We start from the raw sequence: 16,564 nt of genomic DNA, 5'->3' as shown, positions 1-16,564 counted from the left end.
ATTACTCAGCGATAACACGCGCCAGATTCTCTCATAAGTGTTAAATTGGGTGGAGATCTGGTGACAGACCGCACATGGCTCACATCGTTTTTAAGCATTGTGACCACTCGACCTATGGATGGGGGCATAGCCACGGTAGCCAAAGTAAATGGCCTGCCAAGCATGATAGGTTGCTAATTACTCAGGAACCACACCTGTGGAATAACACTTGTTTAGGCCCAAAACAACATGTTACCCATAATGATGAGATTCCACCGGGGTCGGGAAGTCGCGGTCTTCGTTGAGGGTGGCCCAGCAGTGGTCAAGCACCAGCGCTACCTTGGGATCAGAGGACGTGGTCAGCGCCACCTCAAAGTGCAGAGGCTGTCTCAGGTACCTCACCACTGGATAGTCCTCCTCCTGGTGGAACGTGTTATACGAGGCGTCTGGAACACAGAACAAGACAACCGGGGGTCGTGTTCAGTGGGCACCATCTGAACTTGTCCATTAAGAAATGCTCGTTTATCATATTCCTGTTGTGCCCCGATGAACACAAGCCATTTTATAGCAAACACTACCCACCCCCCACCAGAGGCTTCTAACAAATTCCCAAATCAGCACCTCACCGTTACTCCATACCTGTAGATCTCAGAAAGCAAGAGAAATATCATTAGGCTTAGATTTTTGGGAATGGTTTGTAAAGGAGACCTTCCAAGATACTTTTAGAGGCTAGGGGTCAAGTTAAAATTCTGAATTTGTGCACGCTTACCCTGAGCGAGTCTCATTCTGACCATTAGCCGACCCGTCCCAGTCGCGGCAAAAGGCTCGTTGTCACGCGGCCTGGTCAGGAAGGCCAATGTGCGAGTGATGTTGGCCACATAGTAGCAGGAAACCTTTTAACCTAAAAATAGGGATGTGAGCAACTTCAATAGGGGAAACTTCAAGCAGTGGAGTGGACACTGGTAGTAGAGGCCCATTTTCCCTGTATACAAAGTATTGAGCAATTGGTGAAGAAAAAAAATGCCCTATAACAGCTACAATTGTAATGCGTAATGCACTTACTGATATTCCTCCCCTGAAGACGTCGTGGCATTCCGCTTCACCTCAAGTTCATCTGGCAAGGAGATTTCGTTCTCATACAGCATGACATTGTTGATAAACTATGTAGTAGAGGGGAATTGCTTATTACAGCCTGCAGAAGCAAACAGTCCGTAAATACACAGTACCCATCACCTCAGGGTAATAGTCATTGTACCTTCCTGGTGGTGCCACAGGAGTTCACAGTGAAGTGGAAGTAGGCGACGCGATCGTCACTGTAGGTGGGACCACAGGCGGGGTCGCTCAGGGTCAGCTGACCGGGGTTCAGACGGGAAGCAGACTCCACCTTCACCGCCAGCGCAGTCATCGTTCCGTTAGAGAAACACTCTTGGAGGTAGGGGAGCAAAAGACAGGTAGCCATCAGACCTGGGTTCTGCATTTGTTACACTTATTGAGCTTGCCGAGCACAGTAGAACCAATGGAATAGCACCAAAAGTGCAAACCATGCCATCTGGCACTACTATTAGCCTCACAGTATTTGCAAGGAACCCAGGTTTGGTAACCATGTTAAACGACTATTTATCAGAAGTAATTGTTTGAGAACCAACCAGTCAGCGTTTTGAGGAAGCTGCAAGCCAGGGAAAAGTATTTGATGGTCATGTTGTTGTAAGGATTCAACAGAGCCACATCCAGTCTGCTCCTGACAGAGGACGAGTGAACTGACTGGGAACCAATGGGAGAGTTCATTAGTCCAATATTGTATGCATGTACACAGGGTAAGGAAAGCGAGGCTAGCTGCAGCAATTTAGGTTAACATGTTTTGGGAGAGAGTCGTACCTCAAACACTGCGTCCGGCGAAGAGAAGGGCAACGTGATGGTGAAGTCTGTGTCGCCCTCTGTTAAATACTGTTGAGCAAACTCATGGTTAAGCAGCCGCTTGCCAACCAAGACCACAAAAAAGGGCTCTTGGTTCCTGTAGTCCACAGTGATGTGGAAGTTCTCCTGATCACAGTTGCCAGTGACTGAAGGTGGCACTACAAGGACAAACAGGGTTGTGTTCAATTATTAAGCACAAAAAACAAGGTACTACTTGAACTTGTCAAGACGAAACCCTTGTTTAGATTGCAAAATGTTTTGCTACGGTGGGACTGAATAAAAACGATCCTGGCAAATCAGGAACAGGACAACTGGGTCCAACTACTCTAAAGCTTAACATTTTCTTTGTAGAGAGACCGCATAGAAAAACCCTACAGTATGGCTAGTTGGGCTTTCACTGCCAATTTCCTTTCAGGGCAATCATTAACGAGAGGAAACCATTCAATAGTAGTTTGGAGTAGTCCAGAGACATACCAATGTCCAGCAGTACAGCGTCCACAACGGCAGAGTGAGAGAAAGGCGCGTACTCTGGAAAGATGACCAGGCCGTAGATCAGCTGAAGAGTGAAGGTTGTGACACCTTGTTCCGCCCTTCTCTGTAGTGAAGTTAAAAGCATTGGTCAATTGGGCAGCATTATTGTTGTAACAGAACGCTAGTCAACATCAACTGACAAACTAAGTACACATGGGTACTATTAAAACAAACTATTTACTTAAAGTAACGTTGCCCTCATTCCTCTACATCAAATGCACACAACTGCCAAAATAATGGAAACACTTGAGTAAATGAGGGATACAAAATACATCTGTGCCATTTATATTTTGTTGGTGGCCCACTTATTAGGGCATGTACAAATCACTGCGTGTGGCTTTGCATTTAACAGAAACACACCCTCCTTAAAGACCACCGGGTCTGAGAAGGGCACCTCCAGCCTGAAGGTCTTCAAGGTGTTGTCCGGGGATCTCTGCTCCCGAACATTGAAACCCCTGGCGTTGCACTCTGCAACAGTTAGCACCATGGTGGGAAAGGTGATGTTCAGCAGCTCCACATCAAGGTTGAAGGTCCCCAACTCAAGCACAAACACTGCCTGCTCAGGAACTGTGTCTAAGGGAAGTGTCTGTTCATTGGCAAACAAAGGAAAACATTTTGAAATGCGGTACAATGGAAGTTGAAAATTGACATTGTTATTGGGTAAGTCCAGGTATTGCCTCCCCGTTTCAGTACATTTCCTTCTGTTTTGTGCCTAATGAACAACCCAGGCATCCCAAATTACCATAGGCACTATTCAACTAAACCAGACTCACAGTTGCGAACTTGTGGAGGCCTGGCCATCAGAGGTGTTGTGATAGGGAAGAGGACTTTATAGCTGGTGTCCTCGTGTGCGACCTCCTCGATCCACAGCAACTCAAGCATGGGCTCAATGGTGTAAGTGACAAAGTACTGGTCATCCTGAATATGGCTCTGTAAGGGAGACGAGGGATGCAGTCAGGCTGTAATACACAATTGGAGTGCAAAAAAAGGTAAATGTTCCTTATAAGCCAGAATGTTAAATACAATTATTCTACCGCTTGTCTTTTTGCCGCTCGTAATTTAAGACAAAATATCCAAAGGAAAGTATTGGTTACCAGACTTGAGAGCTGGTAGGTGTATGGTTGGCAACTTGCATTTCCGGCGGTGCGCATTTTCAGAGCAACTGACACGTAAAGTAAACACTTGCACAATATGTAAACAGCAGCCGAGTGTTCCTTGCATTCAGTTGAGTGGCAAAGCTACCGGCTACCTAAAAAGTCAGGTAAACAATACTTTAGTGTGGATATTTGGTCTCAAATTTCAAGCGGCTAAAGGACAAACTGCAAAGACAAGCGGTAGAGTATGTTAAATGTAATTTTATGCAAAATTCACACAATTCTGCAATCCATTGTATATTAGCCTGATTAAGCAGACAATTGCTCAATAAGAAACATTTTACACAAGACAACCTTTCTAGGAGTTTACCCATGAGAGATGGCAAAGGGTTACTGCAAAGCACTGACAACTGCTGTAGTAAAAGGGCTCTACAAATAAGACAGAAATTAAACAGGAACATTTTTACTAATCCAATGCTGACCTTGAAATAGCCGCCAACCGCCCCCACCGGAATTTCAACAATAATATGAGCCTCTGTGACTAAAACAGAGTAGTTTCTGGCAGCCATTTCCTCAGTGTCCAGCCTCTTAGCGTCAATTCCCATGTACACCTCCAACATGGTGAAGGCATCAGAGGAGAAAAAGTGGGTCTATGTGCTTGGGCATGTACCAGGTGATCACTTCTGGAGTAAAGGCCACTGCCTCTGCAGTGAAAACAAGAAGCCAAGGGCACATCAAAACAGAACATTTTTCCCAACTGAACACTACATGAAAGTCTTGTCTGGAGCCAATTAAGAACTGGGCTTATAGGATCTTAAATTATTTCACACTCAACCTGGTGTTGGACAAACAGCTGTGGCATCTACTCGAGTAACCAGCCACTTCTGCTCAAAGAAGGTTGAGGTTGAGAGCACCCGCATCGGAACCCCAGCTACCTGTTCAGGGGGCAACCACATCAGGGCCATGTTCAGTAGGGCACACCGTATTAACAATATGTTGCAGAGTTCAGGTAGGGCCACCGTTTCCAAATGTTTGCTCTACTGAACATGACCCAGTTCATGGAGGTCAGCTTACATTCTGGAGGTATGTCTCTTCTGCATTATGAGGGCTTCTTAACACCAGCCGTGTGGGAGTGTTGGCTATTGCATAGCCCTTTCTTTGGACCTCATCCACATTCATGACATTCTTGCTAGGACTAAAGACGACTGCTGTCATTTTGTATCCTGAAGCAACAGCCTGTCTCAGGAAATGGAAACATGAATTAAACAAAATTGTCAACAAACGCACATTGTTTAGCGCCATCCTGTCATGTTGTAGTGAAATTACAGAAACTGAAATATGGCTACCTCAGCTCCTCTACGGAAGTTGCCGCTCTTTGCTTTCGGGCCCCCAGTGGTCTGTTCGGGGACGGTTTGGATGTCTGGAAGAGTCCTTCTGACAGACACCTAGAGAAGGCCATTATTCCCTATGCATTTTCTCCCTCCCATACAATAGGAAATCAAGGGCCAGTTCTCAATCTGTCCACTCCCCTCCTTAAATGCATTGAGAATAGGCCAAAATTCCTCACCTCTAAAGTTCTCCTATGTGCATTTTGAAGAGGCGAGTGGAATTGAGAGTCAAGACCTCTAGGTTGTGTTGCAGAAGAAGTGAAAACACTGGACAGTTGTAGCTCTAAGACAGATCATTTATACAGGCAGTATGACAAGCGCGACTGTAAACATGTCCATTGGGGCATGCTCTGCTCACTTGCCTCCATGTAGTTGCGGTCACACAGAATCTCTCGGGAGGTCCAGGGGGTGTAGCTACAAGTTTTTCCCACTCTATACACAGGGTCTTCAGTCATGTGTTTCCTGGCAGCCTGAACTGCATGACCAAGCTGAACATCTTATCATCCTAAAATGAAGGGGGAAGAGAAAAAAAAGCCTTCACTATATTGCAAAAAACAAAATTCAGGTGACATTCATGCAAGTTATAGACTGTGGCAAAATTGGCTATATGAATGCAGCTGCCACTGTATTGAAGCCACACTACAGGAGAAGAGCTCAATAGTTCACATCACTGCAGTCTGTATCAGAAAGTTGGCTGGCCCTCTGAAAGCCCTCCATAAACTTCTGCTGTACCTTACGTCATCGTTAACTTAGAGGTAAGAGATACCAGACCCAGGGGTGGCTAACAAGGAGATCCTTTTGATATCCACAGAGTTAAGTCAAACTGCGTCGATGTTTCTGGAACCGTACTTCTAATAACCTCCATGCGCTAAATTGTATGTATTAGCACCTCTACAGCAACAACTCAGGCTTATTGAGGACCTTTTACTGAAGAATGTGTTTAATTATTTCCATCTAGTGATGCAAATATTGACTTGTATCTTTGTATACAGGGCTCATCTGCAAAAGAGCCTGGTCTCAGCATGACTCCATGTCAAAGGTAAATAAAATTACATTGCTACAGTATGAGTTGCAAATGCAGTGACACTGAAAGGCAAACTGTCCATTTGAAGTACAAGCAAACACTACAGTTACTAGGGTTACCATGTTTTGGGAAAAAGCAGTTTTGAAGAGAAGCAAAAAACATGGCATTCCCCATGGGGTCAAATTTAAAGCTGAATCCACACTGAGTAGCAAGGCCAGGCGTCAGGTTTTATGATTTGTGTGTCATCTGGAAGGGATGGAGATGGTGTGAACACAATAGTTGACAAGCAATATCAAGCCATGAATTATGAAAGGAGAGAAAGAGAATCATAAAGAGGCAAACTCACTGAAGACAGCATCAACCTCTTCAAAAAGAGGAGCGACACTCAAACGAATAACGTTACCAAGGCATTCAGCGTTGAGGTCATCTGGAATAGGAAAGGTTAGTTAAAAATAAAATATTGTCAAACGCTTAGTGCTTAAATTTGCAGGGTGCAAAATGCATACTTATAGAATGTGGCTGTTGTGCTTGTATGCCCACAGCTGCCATCAATAGGCAAAACAACCTGTAAAGGATTTGACAAATTATGATTGATTAAAAGGAGGAAGAACACAACTCAAATGTTTGCGTCGCATAAGACTCTCCTAGGCCTGCTACTACTTACCCTGAGCTAAGGAAAATAATCATTGTAGAACAGATTTGTTCCGATAAAATACACAGCTACAGAACCTGATATTTGACCCAAAGTGTGCAGCCTACAGCCCAGGGGTATGCAACTTCTACCCTATGACAAAGGCTTCCCACACTCAGTCACCTGAACCCCAAAGGGCTGCACATTTTCTTTTTATTCCCCTAGCCCTACAAAGCTGATTCAAATAATCATCCAGCTTTGTTAATCTGAATCAGCTGTGTAGTGTTAGGACAAAACCCTAAATGTAAGGCTACTGTTCAATTTTAGAAGGGTGCTCCGCCCTCACCGCTTTTATCCATTCATGTCAGGGGCCATGGACCGGTGCGTCTCGGCTCAGGTTAATAGAACTCCCTCATTAGCAGCACAACAGCCTTTCACAGGTGAAACGCATAATTACCCAACCGTCTACAATTGTAGCCCAGACAGAGAGAAAGATATTGGCCTCTAATGGCCAAAATGCTGCATTTGCATGCACTTTCACAATTTGAATGTAATCAACTGGGTGGGACTACCAACTTCATTGGCTGAGCCCTACTGGTGACCCTGTTGAAGTCATGTCCCATCAGGTCATCAGAAGGGCTCAGACAATTGTGAAGAAGAAATGTTACTACTTTAATATGAAGATAGCCTCAATGGCGCTGCCCATGCTGTCACAGACACTATATTGGCACAGATGCATAGATGAGTCTTTTATCTTCTTATGGCTGGGGGCAGTATTGAGTAGCTTGGCTGAATAAGTTGTCCAAAGGTGCCCAGAGTAAACTGCCTGCTACTCAGTCCCAGAAGCTAAGATATGCACACTCTGAAGTTTCTAAAACCGTTTGAATGATGTCTGTGAGTATAACAGAACACATATGGCAGGCAAAAACCTGAGAAAAAATCCAACCAGGAAGTGGGAAATCTGAGGTTGGTCATTTTTTCAACTGATTCCCTATTGAAGACACAGTGGGATATTGGTCATGTTGCACTTCCTAGATGTCAACAGGCTTCCACTAGATGTCAACAGTCTTTAGAACCTTGTTTGATGCTTCTACTGTGAGGTGAGGGCGAATGAGAGGGGAATGAGTCAGAAGTCTGGCAGAATGCCTTGAGCTCGTGACGCTCGTTCACATGAGAGCGAGCTCTGTTCCATCGCAATTCTACAGACAAAGGAATTCTCCGGTTGGAACATTATTGAAGATTTATTTGAACAACATCCTAAAGATTGATTCTATACATCGTTTGACATGTTTCTACGGACTGTAACGGAACTTTTTGACATTTCGTCTGCTCCTAATGAACACACTTCGTGAGATTGGATTTGTTTACAAAACTCGCTAACAAAAGTAGCTATTTGGACATAAATGATGGACATTATCGAACAAAACAAACATTTATTGTGGAACTGGGATTCCTGGGAGTGCATTCTGATGAAGATCATCAAAGGTAAGTGAATATTTATCATGTTATTTCTGACTTCTGTTCACTGCACAATATGGTGGATATCTTTTTGGCTTGTTTGGGCTCTGAGCGCCGTACTCAGATTATTGCATGGTTTGTTTTTTCCGTAAAGATTTTTTTTTTTTTTGAAATCTGACACAGCGGTTGCATGAAGCAGAAGTATATCTTTAATTCTGTGCATAACAATTTTATTTTCATCAACATTTAGTATAAGTATTTCTGTAAATTGATGTGGCTCTCTGCAAAATCACCGGATGTTTTTGGAACTACTGAACATAACGCTCCAACGTATACTGAGATTCTTTTGACATAAATATTAACTTTATCGAACAAAACATGCATGTATTGTGTAACATGAAGTCCTACGAGTGTCATCTGATGAAGAACATCAAAGGTTAGTGATTCATTTTATCTCTATTTCTGATTTTTTTGTGACTCTCTTCTCTTTGGCTGGAAAAATGACTGTTTTTTTCTGTGACTTGGCTCTGACCTAACATAATCGTTAGTGATGCTTTCGCCGTAAAGCCTATTTGAAATCGGGCACTGTGGTGGGATTAACAAGAAGTGTATCTTTAAAATGGTGTGAAATACTTGTATGTCTGAGGAATTTTAATTATGAGATTTCTGTTCTTTGGAATTTGGCGCCCTGCACTTTCACTGGCTGTTGTCATATCGATCAGCCCTAAGAAGATTTATCTATCTCTATGAGGCAAGACAATTGTCATTCAGGTTTAAAAGGTGACTGCACTTCCTGATTTGGCCTTAGCTGTGTTCGAATACTCGCACTAACTGTACTGTTTGTGACATGAATTGAGTATTTAGTATGCTTATTGGTCATAGTATACCTGTAGAAATATATCATAGTATACCTGTATACCTCTGGCCCTTCTTTGGACACTGTGTTAACTAACCTCCAGATGAGCTTCAATGCTATACAACTCTCCTTCCGTGGCCTCCAACTGCTCTTATATGCAAGTAAAACTAAATGCATGCTCTTCAACCGATCGCTGCCCGCACCTGTCCGCCTGTCCAGCATCACTACTCTGGACGGTTCTGACTTGGAATATGTGGACTACAAATACCTAAGTGTCTGGTTAGACTGTAAACTCTCCTTCCAGACTCACATTAAGCATCTCCAATCCAAAAGCCCCATTTACTACCCACCACTGCAACCTATACGCTCTCGTTGGCTGGCCCTCGCTTCATACTCGTCGCCAAACCCACTGGCTCCAGGTCATCTACAAGTCTCTGCTAAGTAAAGCCCCGCCTTATGTCAGCTCACTGGTCACCATAGCAGCACCCACCCAGAGCACACGCTCCAACAGGTAAATCTCACTGGTCACCCCCAAGCCAATTTTTCCTTTTGCAGCCTTTACTTCCAGTTCTCTGCTGCCAATGACTGGAACGAACTGCAAAAATCACTGAAGCTGGAGACTCAGATCTCCCTCACTAAGCTTTAAGCACCAGCTGTCAGGGCAGCTCACTGATCACTGCACCTGTACACAGCCCATCTGTACACAGCCCATCCAACTACCTCATCCCCTTGCTGTATTTATTTATTTATCTTGCTCCTTTGCGCCCCCAGTATCTCTACTTGCACATTCATCTTCTGCACATCTATCATTCTAGTGTTTAATTGCTATATTGTAATTACTTCGCCACCATGGCCTATTTATTGCCTTATCTCCCTTATCCTTTCCTTATTTGCACACACTGTATATAGACTTTTTCTACTGTATTATTGACTGTATGTTTGTTTATTCCATCTGTAACTCTGTGTTGTTGTATGTGTCGAACTGCTTTGCTTTATCTTGGCCAGGTTGCAGTTGTAAATGAGAGCTTGTTCTCAACTAGCCTAACTGGTTAAATGAAGGTGAAATAAAATAGAAATAAAAAAATACTATGGATATATTTAGTATGCCAAATGTTCCAGGATGTCGTACTAAATTCGCCAAAATATGAGGAATACACAAAGAGGACACTATTTCCGTACTTTAGGGCCAATAATGCAATTCTTCAGAAAATGGGCGTGGCTTCACATCGTTTCCAGATTTGTTGAAAATGGCAGGAAATATGCAGTCGAAGTACAACGAGAGCGGATACAAATTCATTGCTTTAACTAATTATGACAAATATTAAGAAAATGTTGAGCAATGTAATAAAGTAATTACTTTTTAAATAAGTTAACTTACACGTTATATTGGCTAACAATTTGTTAGCTACACTGGTCTTACGAACCACATAGCTTTATCAGTACAGCAGTATGTACCGGTATGTTGTTAGCTAGATACCTAACGTTAGTTGGCTACTTATAGATCAAACTTGACAAAATAATAACTATAGGCTATCTAACTAACTACCCAATGTTTGACGTGATTATTCCCGTCATTCTGAGCTTAGCTAAATGGTATAGTCATTGTGCGTTCTCAATGGACATTCGGGTGCTTTCGTAAATTCGCTCTGGCTGTCTACTCTGCTCTGAATTTACAAACAGACAATCTGACAACGCTCTGAATTCATGTGCGCATTCTGGAACTCCTGATTGAATTTAAGAACACACCTGAAGTCATATAATGTCTAACCAGTAATTTGTTATGCTAGATAGCTAGCAAGAGGTTGCATAGCAACAGCATCAGCTTCCGGTAGACAGGTGAAAAGCTAGTACGCGCAATTGAAAGCATACTGTTCGTTTACAGTATACTAAAATGAACTAATAATATATAGTATGCAGTATATACTCATTAAGTATGTAGTATACAGTATGTTAGTATGGGTATTCGAGCACAGCTCGTGTTTCATCAATGCTCATTAAGAAATGCTAGCGGCTATGACTGAAGGCAAACAAGAATTGTCTTGGGGGTGTGGTTTGATGTGGGTGTTTCTTGGATGTGTTTTTACCATTCAATTGCAATAAACAAGTGCAGTAGTGAATACGTAAGGTTAGCCAGCTTTGCTGTAGAAAACAAAGTTTTGAAGTTGAGGACTTCTCCCGATGAGCATTGACACCAGAGCACGCTCATTTGGGCTACAGTTTGAATCACAATGTACCAGATGAGTGCGGAATCTGACATTGAATTATTATTATTAAAAAAATGTTGTGTTCGATCAAAACATTTGGTTTCGGAAGTGAATGTAGTGGTGCGTTTGGTTGGTGGATCTGCACATCTGTACTGAGGTAGGCTGTGCAGGTAGCCCAGATGAGAGTACGTCTGAGATGGATGAAGGTGAAAGGATCAGTGATGAGTCTACCTACAAGACTGTACACATTTTTTGGTGGAAAATGTTCGGAAAAGGAGACATGGGTGGATTTGCCACAGATGGGGACATAGATGGAAGGGGAGAATCTAGAAGAACAAACAGGCAGGGAGAAGAGGTACAGGAGAACAAAGTAGTAGTATTTTTTTTATCTGAGACAACCAGTAAAATGTTACATCTGATAACGTTGTCAGATGTACAGTGGTTCTTACTTTTGAAAGTTTTGAGCTTATGGAGCCACCGTTTGTGGTAGATGGTGGCAGATTGTGGTAAATTGCGTCTTGGCTGACACTTAAATAACGTGCCATAGAATTATGCGGACCCACGCAAGATGTGCTGCAGGATGCCGCAACATTTAAGCTTATAGGGTTCCAAAAAAGGACCGCAAAAACATACGAAATACGTTGTTCCAACCTGTAAACGAACAGTATGCTTTCAGTCGCGTGTACTAGCTCTTCACCTGTCAACCGGAAGTTGATGCTGTTGCTATGCAACCTCTTGCTAGATAGTTAGCATAACAAATTACTAGTTAGACATTTTACGACTTCAGGTGTATTCATCAATTCAATCTGGAGAACCAGATGGGCATGGTTTGCACATTTGGTGCTATTCCATTGGTTCTACTGTGCTCGGCAAGCTCAATTAAGTGTAACAAATACAGAACCCAGGTCTGATGGCTACCTGTCTATTGCTCCCCCACCTCCAATAGTGTTTCTCTAATGGAACGATGACTGCGCTGGCGGTGAAGGTGGAGTCTGCTCCCGTTCTGAACCCCGGTCAGCTGACCCTGAGCGATCCCGCCTGTGGTCCCACCTACAGTGACGATCGCTTACCTACTTCCACTTCACTGTGAACTCCTGTGGCACCACCAGGAAGGTAAAATGACTATTACCCTGAGGTGATGGGTACTGTGTATTTATGGACTGTTTGCTTCTGTAGGCCGTAATAAGCAATTCCCCTCTACTACATAGTTTATCAACAATTCATGCTGTATGAGAACGAAATCTCATTGAAGTCTTCAGAGGAGGAATATCAGTAAATGCATTACGCATCACAATTGTAGCTATTAGCTCTTTTCCTTCACCAATTGCTCAATACTTTGTATACAGGGAAAGTGTGCCTCTACTACCACTGTGTCCACTCCACTGCTTGAAGTTCCCCTATTGAAGTTGCATATTTCCCCTATTGAAGTGCATACTCTTTTAAGGTTAAAGGTTTCCTGCTACTATGTGGTCAACATCACTCGCACATTGGCCTTCCTGACCAGGCTGCGTGACAACGAGCCTTTTGCAGAGACTGGGACTGGTCGACTAATGGTCAGAATGAGACTCGCTCAGGGTAAGCGTTGTACAAATTCAGAATTTCAACTTTCAACCATTCCCAAAATGTAAGCCTTGTGATATATTACTCTTGCGTTCTGAGATCTACAGGTATGGCTATGTAGTAACGGTGAGGAGCTGATTTGGGAATTTGTCAGAAGCCTCTGGTGGCGGGGGGGGGGGGGGGGGGGGGGGGGGGTAGTGTTGGCAGTGTTGGCTATAAATGGCTTGTGTTCATCGGGGCACAACAGGATATTATAAACAAGCTTTTCTTAATGGACAAGTTCAGATGGTGCCCACTGAACACGACCCCCGGTTGTCTTGTTCTGTGTTCCAGACGCCTCGTATAACACGTTCCACCAGGAGGAGGACTATCCAGTGGTGAGGTACCTGAGACAGCCTCTGCACTTTGAGGTGGAGCTGACCAGGTCCTCTGACCCCAAGGTAGCGCTGGTGCTTGACCACTGCTGGGCCACCCTCAACGAGGACCGCGGCTCCCGACCCGTTGGAATCTCATCATTAATGGGTAACTTGTTGTTTTAGGGCCTAAACAAGTGTTATTCCACAGGTGTGGTTCCTGAGTAATTAGCAACCTATCATACTTGGCAGGCCATTTATTTTGGCTACCGTGGCTATGCCCCCATCCATAGGTCATGAGTGGTCACAATGGTTTGAGCTTAAAAAAAGATGTGAGCCATGTGCGGTCTGTCACCAGATCTACACCCAATTTAACACTTATGGGAGATTCTGATCACATGCTTGTTATCACTGAGTGGTCCCTGCAGCGTACCATTGGAACATGTAAATCTAGTTTAGAAAATATAAAATAACTCCCTAATCCCAGAATGCCATTCACTGCGCCCGTTTCCTGAGGTCTTAACTTAGTTTGGCCACTTCAGCATGTGGCAAATCTTTGTACTTGTTACGGCGTACACATGACAAGTAGTTTACAGTTAACTAATCAAAAATCCAATACAACCGTAGCACGAAAGCTAAACAGAGTTGCAAGATATAGGTCAATCCATTTTGGGAGGTGAAGTCCTTGGGGGAAGGTATTATGGAGAGGATGATGCAGGAAATATTACTAAGATGGGCGATTTATGAACAATAAATGGTAGGGCAGACAGTTTTTCTAAGCTAAATACCCCTGGAAAGGGGGTCTGATCTGGCAACCCTGAGGTACCATAGTTTACACTCTGATGCTGTGTTCAAATCAGCTAACGACTTCAGTGCATTCAAGACAATTGGGGTACTCCAGTTGAGATCACCATAAGTCTGACATACGCGTATGTGATAACCTGACTGCATTGTATGGCGTTAGCATTAGCTCATGTTCAGTACCACCTTCAAAGTGTTTTAAACATGTGTCCATTACAATCTAGGCAAGAATCAGAACGAATTAATAAAGCGCTAAGTACATTATACTTACGGTACGCTACAGTAGAAACGACAACACGTTACACAGAAAATAAGGTACTTTGATAGGAATGCACGCATGTTCACAGTTAATTGTAAGGAAGACACTAAATGTGCAAGGACTGTATACTTGATCTGGGGAAGTGCTTGGGCTTTCTTTTGAAGGAAAGTTTGTCCGGCTCATTAAATTCTCAAATCGAAATGGTCTGCAACAGTAAAATGGGCTACTTTTGTGAATGAATTGAGGCAAAATTTGAAGTTGAAACGGCCTATAGAAAAATTGCAGGTAATGTGCCTTGGACTGAGGTCAGCGCGGGTTAACTGTCCACATTTTGGAACAGTGAGTGCATTCTGAGATCACGCGCATAAAATCAATTCCCACTGGGGCAACTGTTGAAGATATTTGGAACTCGCGTGTGAAAAGGTTAATGTTGCCGTTACCTACACCTTTTTACTCAATGTTATCCTTTTAGTTTGCTACAGTTCAGTGTTGTGACAAACTGATGGTCAGTCGAATGGAAATCAAGAGCGGCTGGCAAGCTTGGCTTGCCTTTCCGATTGGTTTCAAACAACTGCTCTTAACACTGACTGAATAGTTGTTGGGTTTGGGTTGAATACAGGCACAAGTGACCTCTTGTGTTTAAATTAGTTATTGCACTAAACCTAAAGGATGGTTCAGATGCCTGTGCAGCATGGATGTTTGAAACTGAATAGGATCAGTTGACAGGATCCCCAGAAGTTGATGCCACTTTCAATGGAATTTCCTGTCCTAGAGGAATGCGCTAATTGGGAGTTGCTAAACATGAACAAATCAAGTCAAGTGTAGCAGCATCTTGCTAACTTTATTTAGCTGGCTAATGTTCATGTACAATCCCTTCAATGTTTTGCCTGATCTCCCCCCCCCCCCCCCCCCCCCCCAAAAAAAACAATCCCCCTATTCTCCGTTAACATTTCCCGGTCGACCGTTTGTCTCTGCTTCTGCAGGTTTTCGCTCTCAAAAGTACACATTTTTAATAGCAATATAACACGATTGGATGTTCTATGTCCACGACAACGTTTAAAACCCTAGCAGGGAACCACTTTTGAGGTCTGGGAAAAACAGAAGACATGTCGATTTTGGGGTGTAGTTACCCTTTTTTAGGCAAGTGTGCACCAGGAAGAGACCTTTGTTTGGTTAAGCGGTGTTGCTGTAGCGCATGTGATTGCGGAGTTTGCAAAACAAATGGCCACTGGATTGATGCAAATAATCATGATATAATTCTGCCAGGCTGGCAAAGGCCACTTTGCAGTTAACATTTGATTGAGAAGGTTTTTATGGGAAGCCTTTCCTTCTCTACCACAAGAAGGTTATCATTAGCCTCATCGCTAACGGCTACACAAAGTGTAGACATGCGCTCGCTCTGCACGCATGCGCACAGAAACTGGGCAGTCCTGTGCAGTTTCTGAAAGTTGCGTGGAAATACGAATCGCTGATGCATTTTGTTCATGTCTTATGATTCACTTGGGCAAATGAATGGATTTTCTAACAAGTTGAAGGCATTGAGTTGATTTCCTCCTTAGTTCAAAGCATTTTTGAATATTGTTGAATTTCGGTTTAATACCTGTATTTCGTGATTCCGTTTGGGCGCACCGTATTTTATAGGGCCCTAGTCCATGAAGTTGTCATAAGTATGAACCTAGGATATGCCCTTTTTCCCCCCACAAGAGTGAAATATATGGGCTGGAAATGTAAGCTAGGTTTGAGCTTTTTCAGTGTGTGTCACAAGGTGGACATTTCTCTGTCCCCCTAAGAGTAAGCGACACGTTGACTTTATATAGTGTACCAAGAGAATGCCTTTCGCTTATGGCCATACCAGCCTGAATACGCCTGATCTCGTCTGATCTCGGAAGCTACGCAGGGTCGGGCCTGGTTAGTACTTGGATGGGAGACCGCCTGGGAATACCGGGTGCTGTAAGCGTTTTGCTCCAGCAGAGGGTTCTCTTGTGTCATGCGTGGAGCAACTCCCTTTTATTTATCACCCTAATAATGTTGTGTCTTTTTAATGGACTGCAGTTTGTTAGTGCTTCCCTGCCATGCCCTGATCAAATCAAATAATGGACAGTGCGTTTCCCTCAAAATCTCGGCAGTGCATTCAGCATTTGTTTTTAGGCTAGGAGACTGTCAATGTCTGTAGTCCATTAGGGTCCTGTAAAATCCCTTCAATGTTTTGCCTGATTGCCCTCCCCCCCAAAAAAATCCCCCTATTCCCCTCCGGAGGGGTCAAAAAATGCATTTTCGTTGTCGGCAGGATTCGAACCTGCGCCGGAAGATCCTAATGAATTTCTAGTCCATCACCTTAACCACTCGGCCACGACAACATTGACAAAAGAAAACAGGCTTGTTAGGAGTGAATGGGTCAACAGGCATAGCCTACAGAAAGTAATAATTTAACATTATTTATTTATTATTAATTATTTTATTAAGGCATGGTTTGAAACCCCCTCCTGACAACTATTTTATTATTTATTATTTT

At 43.4% G+C, this 16,564-nt stretch overlaps 1 protein-coding gene, 1 long non-coding RNA gene, 1 other non-coding gene and 1 pseudogene across 3 annotated transcripts; 2 read left to right on the top strand and 2 right to left on the bottom strand.

Annotated features, from left to right (window-relative positions):
- Positions 1 to 212: 212 nt before the first annotated feature.
- On the bottom strand, positions 213 to 5,411 carry LOC110491050 (annotated as a pseudogene).
- Positions 5,412 to 6,084: 673 nt separating this feature from the next.
- LOC118939530 lies at positions 6,085 to 6,864 on the bottom strand. The gene is made up of 4 exons (XR_005036516.1): positions 6,595 to 6,864; positions 6,437 to 6,495; positions 6,277 to 6,357; positions 6,085 to 6,176 (listed from the first exon to the last, which is right to left on the bottom strand). It is a non-coding gene; the product is annotated as an uncharacterized LOC118939530 (long non-coding RNA).
- A 4,809-nt stretch (positions 6,865 to 11,673) lies between these two features.
- LOC118939459 (zona pellucida sperm-binding protein 2-like) lies at positions 11,674 to 13,178 on the top strand. Its single transcript, XM_036945772.1, has 3 exons — positions 11,674 to 12,351; positions 12,524 to 12,654; positions 12,973 to 13,178. Exons 1-3 carry the CDS (start codon positions 12,302 to 12,304, stop codon positions 13,176 to 13,178), a joined length of 387 nt encoding a protein of 128 aa, XP_036801667.1. The 5' UTR covers positions 11,674 to 12,301.
- A 2,712-nt stretch (positions 13,179 to 15,890) lies between these two features.
- LOC118939599 lies at positions 15,891 to 16,009 on the top strand. Its single transcript, XR_005036634.1, has one exon. It is a non-coding gene; the product is annotated as a 5S ribosomal RNA (ribosomal RNA).
- The last annotated feature ends 555 nt before the right edge of the window (positions 16,010 to 16,564 follow it).

Source organism: Oncorhynchus mykiss, chromosome 16 (genome assembly GCF_013265735.2).
Source record: "Oncorhynchus mykiss isolate Arlee chromosome 16, USDA_OmykA_1.1, whole genome shotgun sequence".
Taxonomy (NCBI): domain Eukaryota; kingdom Metazoa; phylum Chordata; class Actinopteri; order Salmoniformes; family Salmonidae; genus Oncorhynchus; species Oncorhynchus mykiss.
This window is presented reverse-complemented; position numbering and strand designations above follow the sequence as displayed.

Coding starts and splice junctions, on each gene's coding strand:
- LOC118939459 (XM_036945772.1), top strand. CDS start 12,302: ATGCTGTATGAGAACGAAATCTCATTGAAGTCTTCAGAGGAGGAATAT. Junction 12,352..12,523: donor TCTTCAGAGGAGGAATATCA/GTAAATGCATTA, acceptor TACTCTTTTAAG/GTTAAAGGTTTCCTGCTACT. Junction 12,655..12,972: donor CAGAATGAGACTCGCTCAGG/GTAAGCGTTGTA, acceptor TCTGTGTTCCAG/ACGCCTCGTATAACACGTTC.